Genomic DNA, 27,192 nt, shown 5'->3' with positions numbered 1-27,192 from the left:
ATAGTGATAAATCGTGATAAAGGTGATAAATCGTTATAATGGTCATATCGAATCATGTTACTACGTAGAAATGGGATATGAGCGCTGTCCCTGCTGGTTTCATATTATCATCTATATACTACAATATACCATCTACTGAATAGATGTCCAATAAAATATTTCCTCTGATAAAAATGAGATCAACTTGAGAGCGACGTTAGAACAACATGAGAAGAAATTGAGAAAAACTTCTGCCAAGTTCTGGTTGGAAACTACACGTGCTGTGACGTTTTTGCCGAAGTAAAGACAAATTTGTGTGATTGACAGCGACAGTGATAAGATTACAATATATTTAGACAATTATTTGAAGCATAAATAAATAGAATTGTAGTATGCGTATGCCATTTTCTTTTTGTAAATTTCTAGCGGACTTTGGATTGTTGATCGGCGTCATTACTATTTTCATCTTATCAGCTGTGAGCCGTTAAACACACAGCTCTACTACTGCGCCCAAAAAATAGTCCGTACTGATTTCTTTATTTTTTTTAAATTAAAAGCGCATCATTTGGAAACAGAAACATAATTTCAGTCATCGATATGCATATTTAGAGTAAAGTGACATCATGTTTATTTTGTTTGTTTGATCAAATTCACCAAACACCGTAACATTGACATTGTAAGATGGTAAACACATTAACTTCGTTGCTGTAGAAACTTGTGTAAGTTTACAATGTTATTGCTTACAATCTAAATTGACTTTCGTTCAAAAAATAAATGATGAGTAGTATATAGGTGATCAAAACACAATCACACCATTTTTTTCAGTGGTTGTCGTTCGAACAATTTGCGGTGGCCCCTCGATCTCATATACGAGCGAGCGATGAGAAAATTGTTCTCACAGCGTAATAATCTATAATTATCATATCTAATCACGGAAAATATATAATGGGGGTAAACTCATGTTATCCCTTCTTTCAAATATTTATCCAGAATTATCGGCCTTCCTGCGATACGCATATCAATATTCATTTATTTCTTATTGTTTGTTGACAAGTGGAAGCATAGAAGGAATGATAACGGTTATGTAGTTCGATTGGAGGTGAGTTCCTATGATGTAGTTTGAGGTGAGGTCCTATGATGTAAGTCGATTGGAGGTGAGTTCCTATGATGTAGTTCGATTGGAGGTGAGGTCCTATGATGTAGATTGAGGTGAGGTCCTATGATGTAAGTCGATTGGAGGTGAGTTCCTATGAGTTAGTTCGATTGGAGGCGAGTTCCTATGAGTTAGCTCGATTGGAGGTGAGGTCCTATGATGTAGTTCGATTGGAGGTGAGTTCCTTTGATGTAGTTCGAGGTGAGTTCCTTTGATGTAGTTCGATTGGAGGTGAGGTCCTATGATGTAGTTCGAGGTGAGTTCCTATCAGTTAGTTCGATTGGAGGTGAGTTCCTATGATGTAGTTTGAGGTGAGTTCCTATGATGTAGTTCGATTGGAGGTGAGTTTCTATGATGTAGTTCGCGGTGAGTTCCTATGATGTAGTTCGATTGGAGGTGAGTTCCTATGATGTAGTTTGAGGTGAGTTCCTATGATGTAGTTCGATTGGAGGTGAGTTTCTATGATGTAGTTTGATTGGAGGTGAGTTCCTATGATGTAGTTCGAGGTGAGGTCCTATGATGTAGTTCGATTGGAGGTGAGTTCCTATGATGTAGTTCGATTGGAGGTGAGTTCCTATGATGTAGTTCGATTGGAGGTGAGTTCCTATGATGTAGTTCGATTGGAGGTGAGGTCCTATGATGTAGTTTGAGGTGATTTCCTATGATGTAGTTCGATTGGAGGTGAGTTCCTATGATGTAGTTTGATTGGAGGTGAGGTCCTATGATGTAGTTCGAGGTGAGTTCCTATGATGTAGTTCGAATGGAGGTGAGTTCCTATGATGTAGTTTGAGATGAGTTCCTATGATGTAGTTTAATTGGAGGTGAGGTCCTGTGATGTAGTTCGATTGGAGGTGAGTTCCTATGATGTAGTTTGATTGGAGGTGAGGTCCTATGATGTAAGTCGATTGGAGGTGAGTTCCTATGATGTAGTTTGATTGGAGGTGAGTTCCTATGATGTAGTTTGAGGTGAGTTCCTATGATGTAGTTCTATTGGAGGTGAGGTCCTATGATGTAAGTCGATTGGAGGTGAGTTCCTATGATGTAGTTTGATTGGAGGTGAGGTCCTATGATGTAGTTCGATTGGAGGTGAGTTCCTATGATGTAGTTTGATTGGAGGTGAGTTCCTATGATGTAGTTTGATTGGAGGTGAGGTCCTATCATGTAGTTCGATTGGAGGTGAGTTCCTATGATGTGGTTTGATTTGAGGTTAGTTCCTATGATGTAGTTCGATTGGAGGTGAGTTCCTATGATGTAGTTTGATTGGAGGTGATTTCGTATGATGTAGTTCGAGGTGAGGTCCTATGATGTAGTTCGATTGGAGGTGAGTTTCTATGATGTGGGTTGATTGGAGGTGAGGTCCTATGATGTAGATCGATTGGAGGTGAGTTCCTATGATGTAGTTTGATTGGAGGTGAGGTCCTATAATGTAGTTCGATTGGAGGTGAGGTCCTATGATGTAGTTCGATTGGAGGTGAGTTCCTCTGATGTAGTTCGGTTGGAGTTGAGTTCCTATGATGTAGTTCGATTGGAAGTGAGGTCCTATGATATAGTTCGATTTGAGGTGATTTCCTATGATGTAGTTCGATTGGAGGTGAGGTCCTGTGATGTAGTTCGATTGGAGGTGAGGTCCTATGATGTAGTTCGATTGGAGGTGAGTTCTTATAATGTAATTCGATTGGAGGTGAGTTCTTATGATGTAGTTCGATTGGAGATGAGGTCCTATGATGTAGTTCGATTGGAAGTGAGTTCCTATGATGTAGTTCGAGGTGAGTTCCTATGATGTAGTTCGATTGAAGGTTAGTTCCTATGATGTAGTTCGTGGTGAGTTCCTATGATTTATTCCAATTGGAAGCGAGTTCCTATGAGTTAGTTCGATTGGAGGTGAGTTCCTATGAGTTAGTTCGATTGGAGGCGAGTTCCTATGATGTAGTTCGATTAGAGGTGAGGTCCTATGATGTAGTGATTGGAGGTGAGGTCCTATGATGTAGTTCGATTGGAGGTGAGTTTCTATGATGTGGGTTGATCGGAGGTGAGTTCCTATGATGTAGTTCGATTAGAGGTGAGGTCCTATGATGTAGTGATTGGAGGTGAAGTCCTATGATGTAGTTTGAGGTGAGTTCCTATGATGTAGTTCTATTGGAGGTGAGGTCCTATGATGTAAGTCGATTGGAGGTGAGTTCCTATGATGTAGTTTGATTGGAGGTGAGGTCCTATGATGTAGTTCGATTGGAGGTGAGTTCCTATGATGTAGTTTGATTGGAGGTGAGGTCCTATCATGTAGTTCGATTGGAGGTGAGTTCCTATGATGTGGTTTGATTTGAGGTTAGTTCCTATGATGAAGTTCGATTGGAGGTGAGTTCCTATGATGTAGTTTGATTGGAGGTGATTTCGTATGATGTAGTTCGAGGTGAGGTCCTATGATGTAGTTCGATTGGAGGTGAGTTTCTATGATGTGGGTTGATTGGAGGTGAGGTCCTATGATGTAGATCGATTGGAGGTGAGTTCCTATGATGTAGTTTGATTGGAGGTGAGGTCCTATAATGTAGTTCGATTGGAGGTGAGGTCCTATGATGTAGTTCGATTGGAGGTGAGTTCCTCTGATGTAGTTCGGTTGGAGTTGAGTTCCTATGATGTAGTTCGATTGGAAGTGAGGTCCTATGATATAGTTCGATTTGAGGTGATTTCCTATGATGTAGTTCGATTGGAGGTGAGGTCCTGTGATGTAGTTCGATTGGAGGTGAGGTCCTATGATGTAGTTCGATTGGAGGTGAGTTCTTATAATGTAATTCGATTGGAGGTGAGTTCTTATGATGTAGTTCGATTGGAGATGAGGTCCTATGATGTAGTTCGATTGGAAGTGAGTTCCTATGATGTAGTTCGAGGTGAGTTCCTATGATGTAGTTCGATTGAAGGTTAGTTCCTATGATGTAGTTCGTGGTGAGTTCCTATGATTTATTCCAATTGGAAGCGAGTTCCTATGAGTTAGTTCGATTGGAGGTGAGTTCCTATGAGTTAGTTCGATTGGAGGCGAGTTCCTATGATGTAGTTCGATTAGAGGTGAGGTCCTATGATGTAGTGATTGGAGGTGAGGTCCTATGATGTAGTTCGATTGGAGGTGAGTTTCTATGATGTGGGTTGATCGGAGGTGAGTTCCTATGATGTAGTTCGATTAGAGGTGAGGTCCTATGATGTAGTGATTGGAGGTGAAGTCCTATGATGTAGTTTGAGGTGAGTTCCTATGATGTAGTTCTATTGGAGGTGAGGTCCTATGATGTAAGTCGATTGGAGGTGAGTTCCTATGATGTAGTTTGATTGGAGGTGAGGTCCTATGATGTAGTTCGATTGGAGGTGAGTTCCTATGATGTAGTTTGATTGGAGGTGAGGTCCTATCATGTAGTTCGATTGGAGGTGAGTTCCTATGATGTGGTTTGATTTGAGGTTAGTTCCTATGATGAAGTTCGATTGGAGGTGAGTTCCTATGATGTAGTTTGATTGGAGGTGATTTCGTATGATGTAGTTCGAGGTGAGGTCCTATGATGTAGTTCGATTGGAGGTGAGTTTCTATGATGTGGGTTGATTGGAGGTGAGGTCCTATGATGTAGATCGATTGGAGGTGAGTTCCTATGATGTAGTTTGATTGGAGGTGAGGTCCTATGATGTAGTTCGATTGAAGGTGAGGTCATATGATGTAGTTCGATTGGAGGTGAGTTCCTCTGATGTAGTTCGGTTGGAGTTGAGTTCCTATGATGTAGTTCGATTGGAAGTGAGATCCTATGATGTAGTTCGATTTGAGGTGATTTCCTATGATGTAGTTCGATTAGAGTTGAGTTCCTATGATGTAGTTCGATTGGAAGTGAGGTCCTATGATGTAGTTCGATTGGAGGTGATTTCCTATGATGTAGTTCGATTGGAGGTGAGTTCCTATGAGTTAGTTCGATTGGAGGTGAGGTCCTATGAGTTAGTTCGATTGGAGGTGAGGTCCTGTGATGTAGTTCGATTGGAGGTGAGGTCCTATGATGTAGTTCGATTGGAGGTGAGTTCTTGTAATGTAATTCGATTGGAGGTGAGTTCTTATGATGTAGTTCGATTGGAGATGAAGTCCTATGATGTAGTTCGATTGGAAGTGAGTTCCTATGATGTAGTTCGAGGTGAGTTCCTATGATGTAGTTCGATTGAAGGTTAGTTCCTATGATGTAGTTCGTGGTGAGTTCCTATGATGTAGTTCTATTGGAGGTGAGGTCCTATGATGTAAGTCGATTGGAGGTGAGTTCCTATGATGTAGTTTGATTGGAGGTGAGGTCCTATCATGTAGTTCGATTGGAGGTGAGGTCCTATGATGTAAGTCGATTGGAGGTGAGTTCCTATGATGTAGTTTGATTGGAGGTGAGTTCCTATGATGTAGTTTGAGGTGAGTTCCTATGATGTAGTTCTATTGGAGGTGAGGTCCTATGATGTAAGTCGATTGGAGGTGAGTTCCTATGATGTAGTTTGATTGGAGGTGAGGTCCTATGATGTAGTTCGATTGGAGGTGAGTTCCTATGATGTAGTTTGATTGGAGGTGAGTTCCTATGATGTAGTTTGATTGGAGGTGAGGTCCTATCATGTAGTTCGATTGGAGGTGAGTTCCTATGATGTGGTTTGATTTGAGGTTAGTTCCTATGATGTAGTTCGATTGGAGGTGAGTTCCTATGATGTAGTTTGATTGGAGGTGATTTCGTATGATGTAGTTCGAGGTGAGGTCCTATGATGTAGTTCGATTGGAGGTGAGTTTCTATGATGTGGGTTGATTGGAGGTGAGGTCCTATGATGTAGATCGATTGGAGGTGAGTTCCTATGATGTAGTTTGATTGGAGGTGAGGTCCTATAATGTAGTTCGATTGGAGGTGAGGTCCTATGATGTAGTTCGATTGGAGGTGAGTTCCTCTGATGTAGTTCGGTTGGAGTTGAGTTCCTATGATGTAGTTCGATTGGAAGTGAGGTCCTATGATATAGTTCGATTTGAGGTGATTTCCTATGATGTAGTTCGATTGGAGGTGAGGTCCTGTGATGTAGTTCGATTGGAGGTGAGGTCCTATGATGTAGTTCGATTGGAGGTGAGTTCTTATAATGTAATTCGATTGGAGGTGAGTTCTTATGATGTAGTTCGATTGGAGATGAGGTCCTATGATGTAGTTCGATTGGAAGTGAGTTCCTATGATGTAGTTCGAGGTGAGTTCCTATGATGTAGTTCGATTGAAGGTTAGTTCCTATGATGTAGTTCGTGGTGAGTTCCTATGATTTATTCCAATTGGAAGCGAGTTCCTATGAGTTAGTTCGATTGGAGGTGAGTTCCTATGAGTTAGTTCGATTGGAGGCGAGTTCCTATGATGTAGTTCGATTAGAGGTGAGGTCCTATGATGTAGTGATTGGAGGTGAGGTCCTATGATGTAGTTCGATTGGAGGTGAGTTTCTATGATGTGGGTTGATTGGAGGTGAGTTCCTATGATGTAGTTCGATTAGAGGTGAGGTCCTATGATGTAGTGATTGGAGGTGAGGTCCTATGATGTAGTTTGAGGTGAGTTCCTATGATGTAGTTCGATTGGAGGTGAGGTCCTATGATGTAAGTCGATTGGAGGTGAGTTCCTATGATGTAGTTTGATTGGAGGTGAGGTCCTATGATGTAGTTCGATTGGAGGTGAGTTCCTATGATGTAGTTTGATTGGAGGTGAGGTCCTATCATGTAGTTCGATTGGAGGTGAGTTCCTATGATGTGGTTTGATTTGAGGTTAGTTCCTATGATGTAGTTCGATTGGAGGTGAGGTCCTATGATGTAGTTCGATTGGAGGTGAGTTCCTATGATGTAGTTTGATTGGAGGTGAGTTCCTATGATGTAGTTTGATTGGAGGTGAGGTCCTATCATGTAGTTCGATTGGAGGTGAGTTCCTATGATGTGGTTTGATTTGAGGTTAGTTCCTATGATGAAGTTCGATTGGAGGTGAGTTCCTATGATGTAGTTTGATTGGAGGTGATTTCGTATGATGTAGTTCGAGGTGAGGTCCTATGATGTAGTTCGATTGGAGGTGAGTTTCTATGATGTGGGTTGATTGGAGGTGAGGTCCTATGATGTAGATCGATTGGAGGTGAGTTCCTATGATGTAGTTTGATTGGAGGTGAGGTCCTATGATGTAGTTCGATTGAAGGTGAGGTCATATGATGTAGTTCGATTGGAGGTGAGTTCCTCTGATGTAGTTCAGTTGGAGTTGAGTTCCTATGATGTAGTTCGATTGGAAGTGAGGTCCTATGATGTAGTTCGATTTGAGGTGATTTCCTATGATGTAGTTCGATTAGAGTTGAGTTCCTATGATGTAGTTTGATTGGAAGTGAGGTCCTATGATGTAGTTCGATTGGAGGTGATTTCCTATGATGTAGTTCGATTGGAGGTGAGTTCCTATGAGTTAGTTCGATTGGAGGTGAGGTCCTATGAGTTAGTTCGATTGGAGGTGAGGTCCTGTGATGTAGTTCGATTGGAGGTGAGGTCCTATGATGTAGTTCGATTGGAGGTGAGTTCTTATAATGTAATTCGATTGGAGGTGAGTTCTTATGATGTAGTTCGATTGGAGATGAAGTCCTATGATGTAGTTCGATTGGAAGTGAGTTCCTATGATGTAGTTCGAGGTGAGTTCCTATGATGTAGTTCGATTGAAGGTTAGTTCCTATGATGTAGTTCGTGGTGAGTTCCTATGATTTATTCCAATTGGAAGCGAGTTCCTATGAGTTAGTTCGATTAGAGGTGAGGTCCTATGATGTAGTGATTGGAGGTGAGGTCCTATGATGTAGTTCGATTGGAGGTGAGTTTCTATGATGTGGGTTGATTGGAGGTGAGTTCCTATGATGTAGTTCGATTAGAGGTGAGGTCCTATGATGTAGTGATTGGAGGTGAGGTCCTATGATGTAGTTCGATTGGAGGTGAGGTCCTATGATGTAGTTCGATTGGAGGTGAGTTTCTATGATGTGCGTGATTGGAGGTGAGTTCGTATGATGTAGTTTGATTGGAGGTGAGTTCCTATGATGTAGATCGATTGGAGGTGAGGTCCTATGATGTAGTTCGATTGGAGGTGAGTTCCTATGATGTAGTTCGATTGGAGGTGAGTTCCTATGAGTTAGTTCGATTGCAGGTGAGGTCCTATGATGTAGTTCGATTGCAGGTGAGTTCTTATGATGTAGTTCGAGGTGAGTTCCTATGATGTAGTTCGATTGGAGGCGAGTTCCTATGAGTTAGTTCGATTGGAGGCAAGTTCCTATGATGTAGTTCGATTGGAGGTGTGTTCCTATGATGTAGTTCGATTGGAGGTGAGTTCCTATGAGTTAGTTTGATTGGAGGTGAGTTCCTATGCTGTAGTTCGATTGGAGGTGAGTTCCTATGATGTAGTTCGATTGGAGGTGAGTTCCTATGAGTTAGTTTGATTGGAGGTGATGTCCTATGATGTAGTTCGATTGGAGGTGATTTCCTATGATGTAGTTCGATTGGAGGTGAGTTCCTATGAGTTAGTTTGATTGGAGGTGAGGTCCTATGATGTAGTGTGATTGGAGGTGAGTTCCTATGATGTAGTTCGATTGGAGGTGATGTCCTATGATGTAGTTTGATTCGAGGTGAGTTCCTATGATGTAGTTCGATTGGAGGTGAGTTCCTATGAGTTAGTTTGATTGGAGGTGAGGTCCTATGATGTAGATCGATTGGAGGTGATTTCCTATGATGTAGTTCGATTGGAGGTGAGTTCTTATGATGTAGTTCGATTGGAGGTGAGTTCCTAAGAGTTAGTTCGATTGCAGGTGAGGTCCTATGATGTAGTTCGATTGGAGGTGAGTTCTTATGATGTAGTTCGATTGGAGGTGAGTTCCTATGATGTAGTTTGATTGGAGGTGAGTTCCTATGAGTTAGTTTGATTGGAGGTGAGGTCCTATGATGTAGATCGATTAGAGGTGATTTCTTATGATGGTTACAGCCTTCAGAGCCTAACGAGTATGGACATCTAAATGTTAATATGACAAGTTGGTTTAAACGTGTATATGTGTCTGTTTGGATTACGTTTGATCCGGCAATTGGTATTCTATTGTGATAAAAAATATGGCATATACTATAGTTATATATTTGTTATAAATTTCATTACATATTTGAAGTTCTGAAAAATAATTTTCATTCCTAATTTATACGTTTATAAATCTAGGCTGGTACTGTCCTGGGTGATCCGGGTCTCTCTGCGACTGACCCTGATTCTGGTGACGTCATCACATTCAGCATTAGCTGTCAGGATTTCCTCATACATTCCACGAGTGGCGTCATTTCTTTTGCAATTGACTATGACCTTGACATTGCCGGCGTTGCGTCATCAGTTTCTTGTATAGTAACTGTTTCCGATGGAGACCTTGTGGCGACATCTACCCTGTTTATAACGGTGAATGATGTAAATGACAACACACCAACCTTCCGAGCGGATTATTACACATTTTCGACAACAATTTATGTATCTGTCGGTGACGTCATAGGCACTGTGACAGCAACTGATGGAGATCTTGGAATTTATGGTTAGTGAAAATGGCGTTGGCGTTTACCCATTTTTGTAGTTGATTGATTTATCTTCTTATATTCGTACAAACATAGATATACTAAATTTATTTATCAAAACACTTAGTACATTTATTTATAAAAACACTTGGTACATTTATCTATCAAAACACTTATTACATTTATCTATCAAAACACTCAGTACATTTATTTATCAAAACACTTAGTACATTTATTTATCAAAACACTTAGTACATTTATTTATCAAAACACTTAGTACATTTATCTATCAAAACACTTATTATATGTATCTATCAAAACACTCAGTACATTAATTTATCAAAATACTCAGTGCATCTATTTATCAAAACACTTAGTACATTTATTTATCAAAATACTTAGTACATTTATTTATCAAAACACTTAGTACATTTATTTATCAAAACACTTAGTACATTTATCTATCAAAACACTTATTATATGTATCTATCAAAACACTCAGTACATTAATTTATCAAAATACTCAGTGCATCTATTTATCAAAACACTTAGTACATTTATTTATCAAAATACTTAGTACATTTATTTATCAAAAGACTTAGTACATTTATTTATCAAAACACTTAGTGCATTTATCTATCAAAACACCTATTATATTTTTCTATCAAAACACTTATTACATTTATCTATCAAAACACCTATTACATTTATTTATCAAAACACTTAGTACATTTATCTATCAAAACACTTATTATATTTATCTATCAAAACACTTATTACATTTATCTATCAAAACACTTAGTACATTTATCTATCAAAACACTCAGTACATTTATCTATCAAAATACTTAGTACATTTATTTATCAAAATACTTAGTACATTTATTTATCAAAACACTTAGTTCATTTATTTATCAAAACACTTAGTACATTTATCTATCAAAACACTTATTATATGTATCTATCAAAACACTCAGTACATTAATTTATCAAAATACTCAGTGCATCTATTTATCAAAACACTTAGTACATTTATTTATCAAAATACTTAGTACATTTATTTATCAAAACACTTAGTACATTTATTTATCAAAACACTTAGTGCATTTATCTATCAAAACACCTATTATATTTTTCTATCAAAACACCTATTACATTTATTGATAAAAACACTTAGTACATTTATCTATCAAAACACTTATTATATTTATCTATCAAAACACTTATTACATTTATCTATCAAAACACTTAGTACATTTATCTATCAAAACACTCAGCACATTTATTCATCAAAACACTTAGTGCATCTATTTATCAAAACACTTAGTACATTTATCTATCAAAACACTTATTACATTTATTTATCAAACACTTCGTACATCTATTTATCAAAACACTTACTAAATCTATTTATCAAAACACTTAGTACATTTATCTTTCAAAACACTTATTACATTTATTGATCAAAACACTTAGTACATTTATTTATCAAAATATTTATTACATTTATCTATCAAAACACTTATTACATTTATTCATCAAAACACTTATTACACTTATTTATCAAAACACTTAGTACATTTATCTATCAAAAGTTTTAACCACATCTAACGATTGAACAAACTTCAGATTGGTGATATGTATATTTTAGGATCAATGACCTATTCAATCGATCAGAGTAGCCTTACAGATACTTACTTCGGAGTAACCGGTACTGGAGGTGTGTATATCACCAAGTCGGTAGCATCCCTTGGGAAAGGAACCAGCTTTACTTTCACAGCCGTCGTTACGGATTATGGTGGACTGAATGGTAACACAATTACATCGTTACGTATTCTTTTGTATTAGCATATCGCCATCGTTTTCCTCGTAATTCATGACTTGATATATTCATACTAAAGAAACGCTAAACTCCTATGTTAGGGACTAGCTCTGAGAGGACGTAGATTTGAGTCAAACACTTGTTTCTAACTTCTATTTTTATTCTCTCCAAAACTAAACATCGAAACAACTTCCGGTGACGGACATAAATCACGTACAAAATGGCGGACTCTGGATATGCGATTGATGGTTTATAATATATATATAAATGTATATAAATCTGACACACATATATATATATATATAACTTAGCAACACAAATGACGAAGGAAGACACATTTTTGACTCGTGCCCTGACCGAGCCTCGAACTCACGATCTACGATCCCAATCGCCTAGCAAGAAATACCCGCAGCAACCGCTGCGCCACATCGGCGTTCTTAAAAAGAACGTTTCAATGGCGTAGTGATGGTCGGCCCGATACCCTAATGATCATTGTGATATATATAAATGTATATGATATATATAATAATATATATATAAAAGTATATGATATATATAAATGTACATGATATATATAACACCAATTTACGACAAAATTTCTTTAGACAAATGTTTAATATTTTGTATTTACTGCTGTAGACACTGCTTGGGTAACAGTCGTGGTCTTCTCTACTACAACGGCACCTTCAACGACAACTACCGAGAGGTACCTAGAGTTCTTTGAAGACCCCCGGAACGTTGCCTGGGTTACCAGTTTTGGTATATGTGGAATCGGAGCTATCATTCTCATAGGATATCTTATATTTAAACATGGAATTCTGACCTCGTTCGCAGCGGGGGTCAAGGCTGCATTAACAAAAAGGTAATTGTTTTCCTGTTTTGTTAGGGGCATATTGGAATCAGATTATCTATACGTCCGTAAGGAGATTGAGGATTTGTGCGACATACGTCGTACGTCCATCGTCTGAAAACAATTGAGCGGACTTTAATTAAATTTGATCCTAAAAATCATCTATATAGCAGAATAATGTTGAATTTTAAACACGAATATGTAGTTGAAGATTTGCACAAAAATATACTTCATGATTTTCTTCCATATAGTTACTTTGTGGTAAGATGAAGCATGGAATAATTCTAAGTCACGCAAATGACCAAACCTGAAAAATAGCCAAATTGTTTTGGTCACAAGTGTCTATAGCACAGGACATGAGCATTTTTTGACCAGATTTTACATTATGTACATATAAACGCTTTTTTTCACCCTGGAATGCAAATGGTGGCTGTGAATAATATTACACAAATATGGCATATAAGGAGGCATTTCAATCAACAAAAATGCTCATATATCATACTTTTAAGACATCTGATAATAGTAAGGACTTTTTAAGTCAAATTGTTAAACTGATGAGTTTGAAGCCTTTTTAAGAAATAGGCATATTCTATCCCAATATCAACGGTTGAATTTTTCTTCTAAAAACAGTCTTCTTGCCATTTCTAGAGTTCATTATCTTATCTAATAAAAGCATTTTTGATGTTTGAAATACCTACTTATATGCCATATTTGTGTGATATCATTCACAGTCACCGTTTTCATTTCAGGGTCAAAACAAAAAAGCATGTATATGTACACTTGTATTGTGTAAGCGAACAATGTGTCTCCTATTTCGAATGTCGTATACATGTACGTTATGTTTTGCAGCAGGCCAAAGAAAATGACAAAAAAGCCGAAAAAATCATTGCGTAAGTATTAAGCTGACATCTACCTTTAGACGGACAAAGGTGATTTATATCATATAGCTTAAAAAGCATATAAATTCGGAACAAATTAAGCGGGTTATTTATCTATGTCAATATATGAACTTATCTTTTTTTTTCTGTTTACAAGGAAAGAATAAGTTTGTAGAAAGCTTTTATACAGAGGTTCATGAGGTCACAACTCACCAATAATTCAACCATATTCCATTATTGAAACAAATCAGTATAAAAAAGAAAGGGTTAAAGGGAGGCAATCACTAGAGTTTCATCTTATAACCGAAGTATTCGACTACTATGTATTTAAAAGCATGTCAAAAGTTATATTTGGGTAATGTAAAACGTAGTTAAAACCATTTCTTAGAAAGTATACATAGTGATGTTGTACGTTCCAGTACTAATGATGTCATTGTCATTAGGAAGATATAAATCATTCCGACCGAGGGGCAGGGGTAAACTTTGGGGTGGTTTTCACAGACAACAAGCCTGCTACCAAGGGATATTCTTGAAAAGGGAAGTTTTTTTATCGCCTTATAAAATAAACGGAAACTTAAACATAAAAAACACTCATGCTTAATTTTGGTATTGTGATAAAAAGTTTGAAAATAAAATCTCCTATCGAAACGACAACCACGACATCGAGTGATTATAGTTGGAGGTTTGAAGCCTTCAATCTTTTTCACTTTTCCGGAATGGTATGAAGTTGGGGTTAACATTTGACCCCAATGTACATTTCTTTTATTTTCTTAGTGTGTAGAGGCATGAAATGAATCAGAATCACAAACAATATTATTCATTATTAATATATGATAGTCGTAGTAGACCTCCTGGCATAACACCACGTTGAGTGAAGAGGGTACCCTAACGAAAGGGTCAATCATTTTAACAGACTAACGTAAATTTGAAAATCAATTATAACAGTTTGAAGTTTACAGTGTATAAAGTTACTGTTATTTTGAAACCAAATATGTCATATTGACATACATGAAGTAAGTGTAGCGATAAATTTAATTATTAACAATCACAGCCGCTAATGTTTAATCCCGATAGCCGTTGGCCCTACCTTCGTCAATAGTCGAATTTCAACCATTTGCCTAGAAGCAAATATCCAGAGAAAAAAGAGCAAAATCTTAAGATTGTGCCAGAGAATCTGTAATGGTAGAAGAAATTAATGCAACCATTTGTTTAATTTTGTCGTCTAGGTCTGCGTAAGAAAAGGCGACAGATTGAGGTCGGCGGACACGCACGATATCACGACCGAACTAAAGGGACTTGGCTGTGATCAATCCATTATATGATTTTATTTATCAAATTATCTATTTAGAGTTTAAATGACTGTGCAAGTTTGGTTAGCGGTTTTTCGGAATAATATGACACGGGGAATTTGTGTGGTCGTTAAACTTAAAATGGCCCGACTGAACCAATGAGGGAAAAAGAGGTAAATGGCGGAGTATTCCGCTTACAGCTTTGTCCTCCAGAACTGAGACAGGTGCTCCACGCTAAGATAATTATATTGACTTCCTTTTCTAAGCATAAGGCAAATGCTTAGTTTAATGGGTCAATTCTCATTTAAATAGTCGGTAACCGTTTGGATTTTGTCATGATAGGATATATATAGTATTCTGGTATACCTTTTCTTCTAGGTTATTTCACCATTGGGTTTTCACACAAAACTACGTAATTGTATCCCTCCCAAAACACTTCTACAAAGGGGACATAAACCTTCAAACATGAAATTGCAGGTTAGAAATTCTATACAGTTTTCTGTTTGATAATATTTTAGTTAATACTTATCACGACATTTTTAGCATGAGATTTTCCCTTGACGAGAGAACCATTTGTTGATATATTGACTTTGTAATTTTTTCAAAGTTGCTTACAACACACAGTTTGGGGAGTAAGATACCATTGAAAGTTAACACCGGATTCATTTAAAATCGATTTTACATCAAACATTTAAATTCCTCAATATTGATTAGATAGTATCTAGACACTGATATTTTGTGTGATGATGAACGGTTAATTCCAAATGTAGCGGTACTGCCATTCTAAGTGATACATTAATCATACAATTATACTGTACGCATTGAACAACATGTATATTTTAAAGTTCGATGACAAGTTTGAACCTGCACGCGATACGGTGGCAACGAACGGCTCACCTGTAAGGTCCTTTTATTTGGAAGATACACACCCCTTATCACAATTCTCCCTGCTGTTTTGGGGTCATGAATACTTACCTTTGTGGCCCATAACATATTTGTTTCTGTTCTGATACTTCATAGCATTTGATTTATTTGCTTGTTTGTTTTTTATTCATGAAAGAGATTGCCCTAATCAAAATATGTGTCATGGAATTTCATCGATCAATTCTTATTATTTTCATGATGTACAAAAACGCCTCCATGTGAAGACGGTGGTTGTTGTTTGATGACATGAATTCTCCTCGAACTTCCCAAGGTGAAACGTTCACGTAAACCTGGATTGTTTTATGGCAACATTGATGGATCCATCACTGCAAGCTTTTGAATAAAGTTTTGTGAATAACGAGGTTTTTTATGTTTATCAAATGGATCTCGGAGTTACCATAATGTGACTGGATTTTAACTTGAGTGTCGCTTCTTAGATCAGGCGTTTTCCTGACTCCAATAAAATAGCTCGTTGCCCGTCAATTTTGTCCGGACATACATTCCAGGGGTACAGAGTATGTAAGTAACCCAGGATGAGTCGCAACCTGCTCTAGACGAATGTCATCAATAACCTACTTGGTCCAATGTCAGTTTTCCTGTAAAAGACTCGCCTATTTAAGACCTAGAGATAAATCAATAAAACTAGACTGATGTTTACAGGCTGTGTAAATCATTGTATGCTGAGGTATTGAATTGACTGACATTTATCATTACAATTAAAACTGACTTTTGAACCCTTGACATAACTCTACCTGTTTTAAGGTGTTACGTACAACATTCGTGTATCTTCTTCTTTCCTTCCACAGTTGAATTAACATTCATGGCCAATGGACTCGATTAGGAAAATTATAAATTTAACACCATGAGCATAGTAACAATTAACCAAAACACTGAAAATACTTGTTTCACAAAAAAAGAAAAAAAAAAGAAAAAGAAAAAAAAAGGGTATCGGGCAACAAGCGAATGCTTTGCCAACTCATTAATGAACTACACATCAAGCGCCACCGAAGTCAAACGCTGGAATGACTTTGATCACCTAAGACTATAGGAAGATTTCACTATTTGGCAGAGACTCACTAAGGAGCCGGAATACAGATCATATATGCATACAAAACAAAACCCTTTAACTGTCTGTTGATATTTGTCTATCAGTTATCCTCTGTCGGATTATATCTTTATCGTATACAATATGTAACGATGTGTTTTGTGTCCTTTAGCGAGACGCAATTCCCCAATCAATCTACAATACATACGACCCGGGATTTCTGATAACATGCATTCCCGCAAGTTGGCAAACATTCCTACATTTAAATAAGAGTTCCCCTATATTGTTGGTATATGTCTTTTAACAAACAATAACACGTGGCATATTCAATGTAGGCGATACTTTTTGGGAATATGCATGTCAACCTGTTAATTGATATTTCGGTGCATCGAGTACATAACGTTGTTGAGTAAAACTTGGCTGCAAAGTGATGTCTCAATATTGCATATTGTATTCAAATTATCATCAATTGATATGCTTAATTATTAATATTATAGAAACTGGTCTCTGTGTCACACGTTCAATGTGCCTAAACACACGGCTTGATTTTATTTGAATAATAAAAACAATTTATCTTGAACATTTTAGGAGGAGTTTCTATCGGGAAACATCTATCTTTTGAATGAGCGCAGTTTATTATAACTTAGCAAAATAGTATAGATAGATGTATTGTGTATGTATAGTTTACTCAGCGTTGAGACCGTAATACTGGTTTTTACTGACAGACTTATCGGAGTCTCACAGAAAACACTGTCATCATATGGTGACGATCATAACGACCTTTCAGACTACCTCTTTATACATTATACTTACTTATCAACAGCACCTGGTTGTTTTTATAGCAGGGCAGGGCGGTGTTTTCAATGAAGTGAATGTGTATTGCCCCACCGTGACAGGTACCCGTGTCTCCATTAATGATTGTGAAACGGCACGATCTATACGTCTATATGATCGAAAAACACTTTTACTTGGTAGAGTAAAAACAAGATTTTTTATTGTAACAGGATGTATGATACACGTTTAAGATGTTAAAGTAGCCCCGAAGCTTGAAGCAACAGACCACAAAATACGTCAATCATTAAAAGTATGCTGGAGATCAATGGTTTTTTTTAAAGAAAAGATCATTATCTGAAATGTTGACGTCCGCCATCATATTTGCCAAATACATCGGTATAATGGACGTGAAAGCGTGGTAGAGCATCAAAATCCGATAATGATTTTTTAATGATTTTCTTAACTAAGGAATTAAGCAGTAAGTTTTTTCGGACATTTATAGTGAATTGTCTGAATTCATGGATATTGACAAGTTATTGACTCTCTAATTTGATTAAAGTAACTGAAAGTTTGATTCGGGATCTTCACGAGTCCAGGCAGATTTCATCCTTGCAACACAGGTCTTTTGACAACAGTGAATACAAAGAAACAAAGGAGGAAAAGGCAGATTAGAGTGAAAAGGGATGAGTAATATCGAAGATAGGGTACCAGACAAATTTGGTCTCTTTAGAATAAACACTCAATACACCCACCATACCAAGAGACGTATACATCACAGAAAGGTATATACGTCGCCAGTATTACAAGTCTACGGCTCTCAAGCGTTACAAGTCTAGGGCTCTCAAGTGTTATAAGTGTAGGGCTCTCAGGCGTTATCAATCTAGGGCTCTCAAGCGTTATAAGTGTAGAGCTCTCAAGCGTTATCAGTGTAGGGCTCTCAAGTGTTATAAGTCTAGGGCTCTCAAGCGTTATAAGTCTAGGGCTCTCAAGTGTTACAAGGCTAGGGCTCTCAAGCGTTATACGTGTAGAGCTCTCAAGCCTTACAAGTCTAAGGCTCCAAAGCGTTACAAGTCTAAGGCTCCAAACCATTATAGGGCTAGGGCTCTCAAGCGTTACAAGGCTAAGGCTCTCAAGCGTTTCAAGGCTAGGGCTCTCAAGCGTTATAAGTGTAGAGCTCTCAAGAGTTATAAGTCTAGGGCTCTCAAGCGTCATAAGTGTAGAGCTCTCAAGCGCTACAAGTCTAAGACTCTCAAATGTTTCAAGTATAGGGCTCTCAAGCGTTACAAGTCTAAGGCTCTAAAGCGTTATAAGTCGAGGGCTTCCAAGCGTTATAGGGCTAGGGTTCTCAAGCGTTACAATTCTAGGGCTCTCAATCGTTATAAGTCTAATAAGTGTAGGACTCTCAAGCGTTACAAGTCTAAGGCTCCAAAGCGTTATAGGGCTAGGGTTATCAAGCGTTATAAGTGTAGAGCTCTCAAGCTATACAAGGCTAGGGCTCTCAATCGTTATAAGTCTAGGGCTCTCAAGCGTTACAAGTCTAAGGCTCCAAAGCGTTATCAGTCTAGGGCTCTCAATCGTTATAAGTGTAGAGCTCTCAAGCGTTATAAGTCTAGGCTCTCAAGTGTTTCAAGTCTAGGGCTCTCAATCGTTATAAGTGTAGGGTTCTCAAGCGTTATAAGTCTAGGGCTCTCAAGCGTTATAAGTGTAGAGCTCTCAAGCGTTATCAGTGTAGGGCTCTCAAGTGTTATAAGTCTAGGGCTCTCAAGCGTTATAAGTCTAGGGCTCTCAAGTGTTACAAGGCTAGGGCTCTCAAGCGTTATACGTGTAGAGCTCTCAAGCCTTACAAGTCTAAGGCTCCAAAGCGTTACAAGTCTAAGGCTCCAAACCGTTATAGGGCTAGGGCTCTCAAGCGTTACAAGGCTAGGGCTCTCAAGCGTTTCAAGGCTAGGGCTCTCAAGCGTTATAAGTGTAGAGCTCTCAAGCGTTATAAGTCTAGGGCTCTCAAGCGTCATAAGTGTAGAGCTCTCAAGCGTTACAAGTCTAAGACTCTCAAATGTTTCAAGTATAGGGCTCTCAAGCGTTACAAGTCTAAGGCTCTCAAGCGTTATAAGTCTAGGGCTTCCAAGCGTTATAGGGCTAGGGTTCTCAAGCGTTACAATTCTAGGGCTCTCAATCGTTATAAGTCTAATAAGTGTAGGACTCTCAAGTGTTACAAGTCTAAGGCTCCAAAGCGTTATAGGGCTAGGGTTATCAAGCGTTATAAGTCTTGGGCTATCAAGCGTTACAAGTCTAAGGCTCCAAAGCGTTATCAGTCCAGGGCTCTCAATCGTTATAAGTGTAGAGCTCTCAAGCGTTATAAGTCTAGGCTCTCAAGTGTTTCAAGTCTAGGGCTCTCAATCGTTATAAGTGTAGGGTTCTCAAGCGTTATAAGTCTAGGGCTCTCAATCGTTATAAGTGTAGAGCTCTCAAACGTTATCAGTGTAGGGCTCTCAAGCGTTATCAGTGTAGGGCTCTCAATCGTTATAAGTGTAGGGCTCTCAATCGTTATAAGTGTAGGGCTCTCAATCGTTATAAGTGTAGGGCTCTCAAGCGTTATCAGTGTAGGGCTCTCAAGCGTTACAAGGCTAGGGCTCTCAAGCGTTATAAGTGTAGGGCTCTCAAGTGTTTCAAGTCTAGGGCTCTCAAGCGTTACAAGTCTAAGGCTCCAAAGCGTTATGAGTCCGGGGCTCTCGAGCGTTATAAGTGTAGAGCTCTCAAGCGTTACAAGTCTATGGCTCTCAAGTGTTTCAAGTCTATGGCTCTCAATCGTTATAAGTTTAGGGCTCTCAAGTGTTTCAAGTCTATGGCTCTCAATCGTTATAAGTGTAGGGTTCTCAAGCGTTACAAGTCTAGGCTCTCAAGTGTTTCAAATCTAGTGCTCTCAATCGTTATAAGTGTAGGGCTCTCAAGCGTTATAAGTTCAGGTCTCTCAAGGGTTTTAAGTCTAGGAGTCTCAAGCGTTTCAAGTTTAAGGCTCTCAAGCGTTATAATTCTAGGGCTTCCAAGCGTTATAGGGCTATGGTTCTCAAGTGTTTCAAGTCCAGGGCTCTCAATCGTTATAAGTGTAGGGCTCTCAAGCGTTATCAGTCTAGGGCTCTCAAGCGTTATAAGTCTAGGGCTCTCAAGCGTTATAAGTCTAGGGCTCTCAAGCGTTATAAGTCTAGGGCTCTCAATCGTTATAAGTGTAGGGCTCTCAAGCGTTATCAGTCTAGGGCTCTCAATCGTTATAAGTCTAAGGCTCTCAAGCGTTATAAGTCTAGGGATCTCAAGCGTTACAAGTCTAAGCTCTCAAGTGTTTCATGTCTAGGGCTCTCAATTGTTATAAGTGTAGGGCTCTCAAGCGTTATAAGCGTAGGGCTCTCAATCGTTATAAGTGTAGGGCTCTCAATCGTTATAAGTGTAAGGCTCTCAAGCGTTATAAGCGTAGGGCTCTCAAGCGTTACAAGGCTAGGACTCTTAAGCGTTATAAGTCTAGGGCTCTCAATCGTTATAAGTCTAGGGCTCTCAAGCGTTATCAGTCTAGGCTCTGAAGTGTTTCATGTCTAGGGATCTCAATCGTTATAAGTGTAGGGCTCTCAATCGTTATAAGTGTAAGGCTCTCAAGCGTTATAAGCGTAGGGCTCACAAGCGTTACAAGGCTAGGGCTCTCAAGCGTTATAAGTCTAGGGCTCTCAAGCGTTACAAGTCTATGGCTCTCAAGTGTTTCAAGTCTATGGCTCTCAATCGTTATAAGTTTAGGGCTCTCAAGTGTTTCAAGTCTATGGCTCTCAATCGTTATAAGTGTAGGGTTCTCAAGCGTTACAAGTCTAGGCTCTCAAGTGTTTCAAATCTAGGGCTCTCAATCGTTATAAGTGTAGGGCTCTCAAGCGTTATAAGTTCAGGTCTCTCAAGGGTTTTAAGTCTAGGAGTCTCAAGCGTTTCAAGTCTAAGGCTCTCAAGCGTTGTAATTCTAGGGCTTCCAAGCGTTATAGGGCTATGGTTCTCAAGTGTTTCAAGTCCACGGCTCTCAATCGTTATAAGTGTAGGGCTCTCAAGCGTTATCAGTCTAGGGCTCTCAAGCGTTATAAGTCTAGGGCTCTCAAGCGTTATAAGTCTAGGGCTCTCAATCGTTATAAGTCTAGGGATCTCAAGCGTTACAAGTCTAAGCTCTCAAGTGTTTCATGTCTAGGGCTCTCAATTGTTATAAGTGTAGGGCTCTCAAGCGTTATAAGCGTAGGGCTCTCAATCGTTATAAGTGTAGGGCTCTCAATCGTTATAAGTGTAAGGCTCTCAAGCGTTATAAGCGTAGGGCTCTCAAGCGTTACAAGGCTAGGACTCTTAAGCGTTATAAGTCTAGGGCTCTCAATCGTTATAAGTCTAGGGCTCTCAAGCGTTATCAGTCTAGGGCTCTCAAGCGTTACAAGTCTAGGCTCTGAAGTGTTTCATGTCTAGGGCTCTCAATCGTTATAAGTGTAGGGCTCTCAATCGTTATAAGTGTAAGGCTCTCAAGCGTTATAAGCGTAGGGCTCACAAGCGTTACAAGGCTAGGACTCTTAAGCGTTATAAGTCTAGGGCTCTCAAGCGTTACAAGTCTAGGTTCTCAAGTGTTTCATGTCTAGGGCTCTCAATCGTTATAAGTGTAGGGCTCTCAAGCGTTATAAGTTTAGGTCTATCAAGGGTTTTAAGTCTAGGACTATCAAGCGTTACAAGTCTAAGGCTCTCAAGTGTTATAAGTCTAGGCCTTCCAAGCGTTATAGGGCTAGGGTTCTCGAGCGTTACAATTCTAGGGCTCTCATGCGTTATAAGTGTAGGGCTCTCAAGCGTTATAAGTCTAAGACCCTCAAGTGTTACAAGTCTAAGACCCTAAAGCGTTACAAATATAGGGCTTCCACGCGTAAGAGGGCTAGGGCTCTCAATCGTTATAAGTCTAAGGCTCACCAGTGGTCCAAAACACAGGGAACAAATCACCCCTACTCTGTGGTGGAATGGTGAGAGTTTAGACGATTTGTTGCAATTGATAACATGCAGTATATATTCCATCAAAACTCATCTTCGTTGTCTATTAGACCTTCATACATACGCAAAGCATTTTAAATGACAATATGAATGAATAAATAAATTCATCAATGAATCGATCTATCAATGAATTTAAGTATGAATGAATTCAATGCACCAATCAATCAATCAATCAATCAATCAATCAATCAATCAATCAATCAATCAATCAATCAATCAATCGATCAATCAATCAATCAATCAATCAATTTTCTTGCATTTTATCATCCAAAAAGGTATCATTATTGGGACAGCAGCTAAAACACTGACATAGTCAATATCGGGACAGTAGACTAAATCACTAGAATAGTCAATATCGGGACAGTAGACTAAATCACTAGCATAGTCAATATCGGGACAGTAGACTAAATCACTGACCTAGTCAATATCGGGACAGTAGACTAAATCACTAACCTAGTCAATATCGAGCCAGTAGACTAAATAACTAGCGTAGTCAATATCGGGACAGTAGACTAAATCCCTGACCTAGTCAATATCGGGACAATAGACTAAATCACTAGCATATTCAATATCGGGACAGTAGACTAAATCACTAGCATAGTCAATATCGGGACAGTAGACTAAATCACTAGCATAGTCAATATCGGGACAGTAGACTAAATCAGTAGTATAGTCAATATCGGGACAGTAGACTAAATCACTGACCTAGTCAATATCGGGACAGTAGACTAAATCACTAACCTAGTCAATATCGAGCCAGTAGACTAAATAACTAGCGTAGTCAATATCGGGACAGTAGACTAAATCCCTGACCTAGTCAATATCGGGACAATAGACTAAATCACTAGCATATTCAATATCGGGACAGTAGACTAAATCACTAGCATAGTCAATATCGGGACAGTAGACTAAATCACTAACATAGTCAATATCGGGACAGTAGATTAAATCACTAGCATAGTCAATATCGGGCTAGTAGACTAAATCACTGGCATAGTCAATATCGGGACAGTAGACTAAATCACTGGCATAGTCAATATCGGGACAGTAGACTAAATCACTGACATAGTCAATATCGGGACAGTAGATTAAATCACTAGCATAGTCAATATCGGGCTAGTAGACTAAATCACTAACATAGTCAATATCGGGCCAGTAGACTGAATCACTAACCTAGTCAATATCGGGACAGTAGACTAAATCACTAACAAAGTCAATATCGGGACAGTAGACTAAATCACTGGCATAGTCAATATATGGACAGTAGACTAAATCACTAACAAAGTCAATATCGGGACAGTAGACTAAATCACTAGCATAGTCAATATCTGGACAGTAGACTAAATCATAGTCAATATCGGGACAGTAGACTAAATCACTAGCGTAGTCAATATCGGGACAGTAGACTAAATCACTGACCTAGTCAATATCGGGACAGTAGAATAAATCACTAGCATAGTCAATATCGGGACAGTAGAATAAATCACTAGCATAGTCAATATCGAGCCAGTAGACTAAATCACTAGCATAGTCAATATCGGGACAGTAGACTAAATCACTAACATAGTCAATATCGGGACAGTAGAATAAATCACTAGCATAGTCAATATCGGGACAGTAGAATAAATCACTAGCATAGTCAATATCGAGCCAGTAGACTAAATCACTAGCATAGTCAATATCGGGACAGTAGACTAAATCACTAGCATAATCAATATCGGGACAGTAGACTAAATCACTAGCATAGTCAATATCTGGACAGTAGACTAAATCACTAGCATAGTCAATATCGGGACAGTAGAATAAATCACTAGCATAGTCAATATCGAGCCAGTAGACTAAATCACTAGCATAGTCAATATCGGGACAGTAGACTAAATCACTAGCATAGTCAATATCTGGACAGTAGACTAAATCACTAACATAGTCAATATCGGGACAGTAGACTAAATCACTAGCATAGTCAATATCTGGACAGTAGACCAAATCACGAACATAGTCAATATCGGTACAGTAGACTAAATCACTAGCATAGTCAATATCGGTACAGTAGACTAAATCACTAGCATAGTCAATATCGGGACAGTAGACTAAATCACTGGCATAGTCAATATCGGGACAGTAGACTAAATCACTGGCATAGTCAATATGGGGACAGTAGACTAAATCACTAGCATAGTCAATATCTGGACAGTAGACTAAATCACTAACATAGTCAATATCGGGACAGTAGACTAAATCACTAGCATAGTCAATATCGGGACAGTAGACTAAATCACTAGCATAGTCAATATCGGTACAGTAGACTAAATCACTAACATAGTCAATATCGGGACAGTAGACTAAATCACTAGCATAGTCAATATCGGTACAGTAGACTAAATCACTAACATAGTCAATATCGGGACAATAGATTAAATCACTAACATAGTCAATATCGGGACAGTAGAATAAATCACTAACATAGTCAATATCGGGACAGTAGACTAAATCACTAACATAGTCAATATCGGGACAGTAGACTAAATCACTAACATAGTCAATATCGGGACAGTAGACTAAATCACTAACATAGTCAATATCGGGACAGTAGACTAAATCACTAACATAGTCAATATCGGGACAGTAGACTAAATCACTAGCATAGTCAATATCGGGACAGTAGACTAAATCACTAAGCATAGTCAATATCGGGACAGTAGACTAAATCACTAACATAGTCAATATCGGGACAGTAGACTAAATCACTAGCATAGTCAATATCGGGACAGTAGACTAAATCACTAGCATAGTCAATATCGGGACAGTAGACTAAATCACTAGCATAGTCAATATCGGGACAGTAGACTAAATCACTAGCATAGTCAATATCGGGACAGTAGACTAAATCACTAGCATAGTCAATATCGGGACAGTAGACTAAATCACTAGCATAGTCAATATCGGGACAGTAGACTAAATCACTAGCATAGTCAATATCGGGACAGTAGACTAAATCACTAACATAGTCAATATCGGGACAGTAGACTAAAACACTAACATAGTCAATATCGGGACAGTAGACTAAATCACTAACATAGTCAATATCGGGACAGTAGACTAAATCACTAGCATAGTCAATATCGGGACAGTAGACTAAATCACTAACATAGTCAATATCGGGACAGTAGACTAAATCACTAACATAGTCAATATCGGGACAGTAGACTAAATCACTAGCATAGTCAATATCGGGACAGTAGATTTGAACATCGGTTAAGTCAATATTGGAACACCAGATAAAACACTGACCTTATCAATTTCTGACAGCAGATTAAAACACTTGTCAAGTCAATATCAGGACAGCAGATTGATACACTTGTCAAGTCAATATCAGGACAGCAGATTGATACACTTTACAAGTCAATATCAGGACAGCAGATTGATACACTTGTCAAGTCAATATCAGGACAGCAGATTGATACACTTGTCAAGTCAATATCAGGACAGCAGATTAAAACATTGGCCTAATATCCCTTTAACATAATACCATGCTGTTCATCTGAATGTCATGTTTTAACAAACATTAGAAATGATAACTACCTTTTCTAAGGTTATATGATAGAGAACTTTTGTAGAAGTTAAATAAAAAAGTAATTTAGTTTGTTCATAATCTGAAATAGTGAGAATATCAACTAAATGGGACAGACGTGTTGTGTGTATACTAATTTTCTGTCCGTTTTCTTTACCATCTTATACGTTCATATACTCACTTCTAACAGATTATCCCATTTTCTTTTTTAAACATAGACTTTTTTTTATCTTACAAGATATAAGTTTTGAAAGAAAAGGAAATTGAATTAAGATCTCGTTGAGAAGTGATATCCTGTACCGTATTCATTAGACGTGGTCTATGATCTGTTTGGGGATGGTACTGGGGGTACGGAGTACCTACCTGTAGCTTGTAAACAGCCTACCATTGGAACGTAAACAAACATCAGTGTGTAAGTGTTGTAATGTTTAGATACGAGTATGTTTCATATGAATACTAATTAATTTATTTTAACATAAACAATTCATAACACCGGGAATCTACGTCACAACTCTTGTGTCTATGTTTTCTTATACATCTTTTCATCTTTTTAATTTTAATTATAAGTTGTAATCAATTCGTTATTTTGCCGGTGTGATCTTTTTAAAGCATAGTGCAAAGTTATTCACAAATACCAAATCTATATTTCTAACAACAAGTTATTCACAAATACCAAATCTATATTTCTAACAACAAGTTAGAGAATGTTGCTCGAAATACACCAATATCAACCAATTACACCAACATAGATTGAAGCTGAGAATAACTTTAGTACAGTAGGTATATGTTGAGTAACGAACAACCAGCACCATACAACCAGTTTTGCCATCCTTAGTCTCAACAAAAATGACCACAAATGTGGAAATCTATTCAAACTTGAACTTAAAAGAATGTTTTTATTTATAGGCCCAGTATGACTTCAGGATATTCGATTTGAGAGATTTTACCAGTATCTTAACGACTGGAAAAATATTATGTATCTAAATATTGCAATGATGTAAACATGGATTAAATTGACTAAGAATGTGGTAACTTCAAACAAATCCTAAGTTATAGATGAGAAATGTAAACCAAATTAGAATATGTTTGATATGAATATTAATTAATTTAGTTTAACATTACCAATTCATTACACCGGAAATCATCATGAAAAGCAAACTTAGATATAAAGTTTATCAGAACAGCTTACGAACATATAACATTTGAAATTTTACATTAAGTTTGTCAGTTACAGAAATAGAATGTAACATCACTCAAAGTCTACCACACCATACCGTATCTCGACATCGGTCTTGATAGCGAGGTTAAGAAACTCGATATCTCGACATCTG

The 27,192-nt window shown here is 38.1% G+C and overlaps 3 protein-coding genes across 3 annotated transcripts in view; 2 read left to right on the top strand and 1 right to left on the bottom strand.

Moving 5' to 3' along the window:
* Positions 1 to 15,764, top strand: part of LOC117316940 (cadherin-23-like) — a 52,367-nt gene extending 36,603 nt beyond the window's left edge. The window contains exons 14-18 of the mRNA XM_033871718.1: positions 9,337 to 9,694; positions 11,326 to 11,484; positions 12,136 to 12,358; positions 13,196 to 13,236; positions 14,451 to 15,764. Coding sequence (XP_033727609.1) covers positions 9,337 to 9,694; positions 11,326 to 11,484; positions 12,136 to 12,358; positions 13,196 to 13,236; positions 14,451 to 14,530 — 861 coding nt within the window. The 3' untranslated portion in view covers positions 14,531 to 15,764. The remainder of the gene's footprint in view (positions 1 to 9,336; positions 9,695 to 11,325; positions 11,485 to 12,135; positions 12,359 to 13,195; positions 13,237 to 14,450) is intronic.
* Positions 14,672 to 22,266, top strand: LOC117316939 (axoneme-associated protein mst101(2)-like). Its single transcript, XM_033871717.1, has 5 exons — positions 14,672 to 14,737; positions 18,055 to 18,815; positions 18,917 to 19,664; positions 19,832 to 20,142; positions 21,894 to 22,266. The coding sequence occupies exons 1-5, from the start codon at positions 14,672 to 14,674 to the stop codon at positions 22,264 to 22,266; spliced, it is 2,259 nt and encodes a 752-aa protein (XP_033727608.1).
* A 1,443-nt stretch (positions 22,267 to 23,709) lies between these two features.
* LOC117316938 lies at positions 23,710 to 24,972 on the bottom strand. Its single transcript, XM_033871716.1, has one exon. It carries the CDS (start codon positions 24,970 to 24,972, stop codon positions 23,710 to 23,712), a length of 1,263 nt encoding a protein of 420 aa, XP_033727607.1.
* Positions 24,973 to 27,192: the final 2,220 nt, after the last annotated feature.

This window comes from Pecten maximus, chromosome 18, assembly GCF_902652985.1.
Source record: "Pecten maximus chromosome 18, xPecMax1.1, whole genome shotgun sequence".
Taxonomy (NCBI): Eukaryota; Metazoa; Mollusca; class Bivalvia; order Pectinida; family Pectinidae; genus Pecten; species Pecten maximus.
Note: the sequence above shows the minus strand (reverse complement) of the source record. Positions and strands in the feature narration are given on the sequence as shown.

What these genes read in the sequence shown, in the direction of transcription:
- LOC117316938 (XM_033871716.1), bottom strand. Translation starts at nt 24,972, where the DNA reads ATGCTTAGTGATTTAGTCTACTGTCCCGATATTGACTATGCTAGTGAT.
- LOC117316939 (XM_033871717.1), top strand. Translation starts at nt 14,672, where the DNA reads ATGAGGGAAAAAGAGGTAAATGGCGGAGTATTCCGCTTACAGCTTTGT. An exon ending in AAGGCTCCAAAGCGTTATCA is followed by an intron (nt 18,816 to 18,916) that starts GTCTAGGGCTCT and finishes TTATAAGTGTAG; the next exon opens with GGTTCTCAAGCGTTATAAGT. An exon ending in AGGGTTCTCAAGCGTTACAA is followed by an intron (nt 20,143 to 21,893) that starts GTCTAGGCTCTC and finishes TTTCATGTCTAG; the next exon opens with GGCTCTCAATCGTTATAAGT.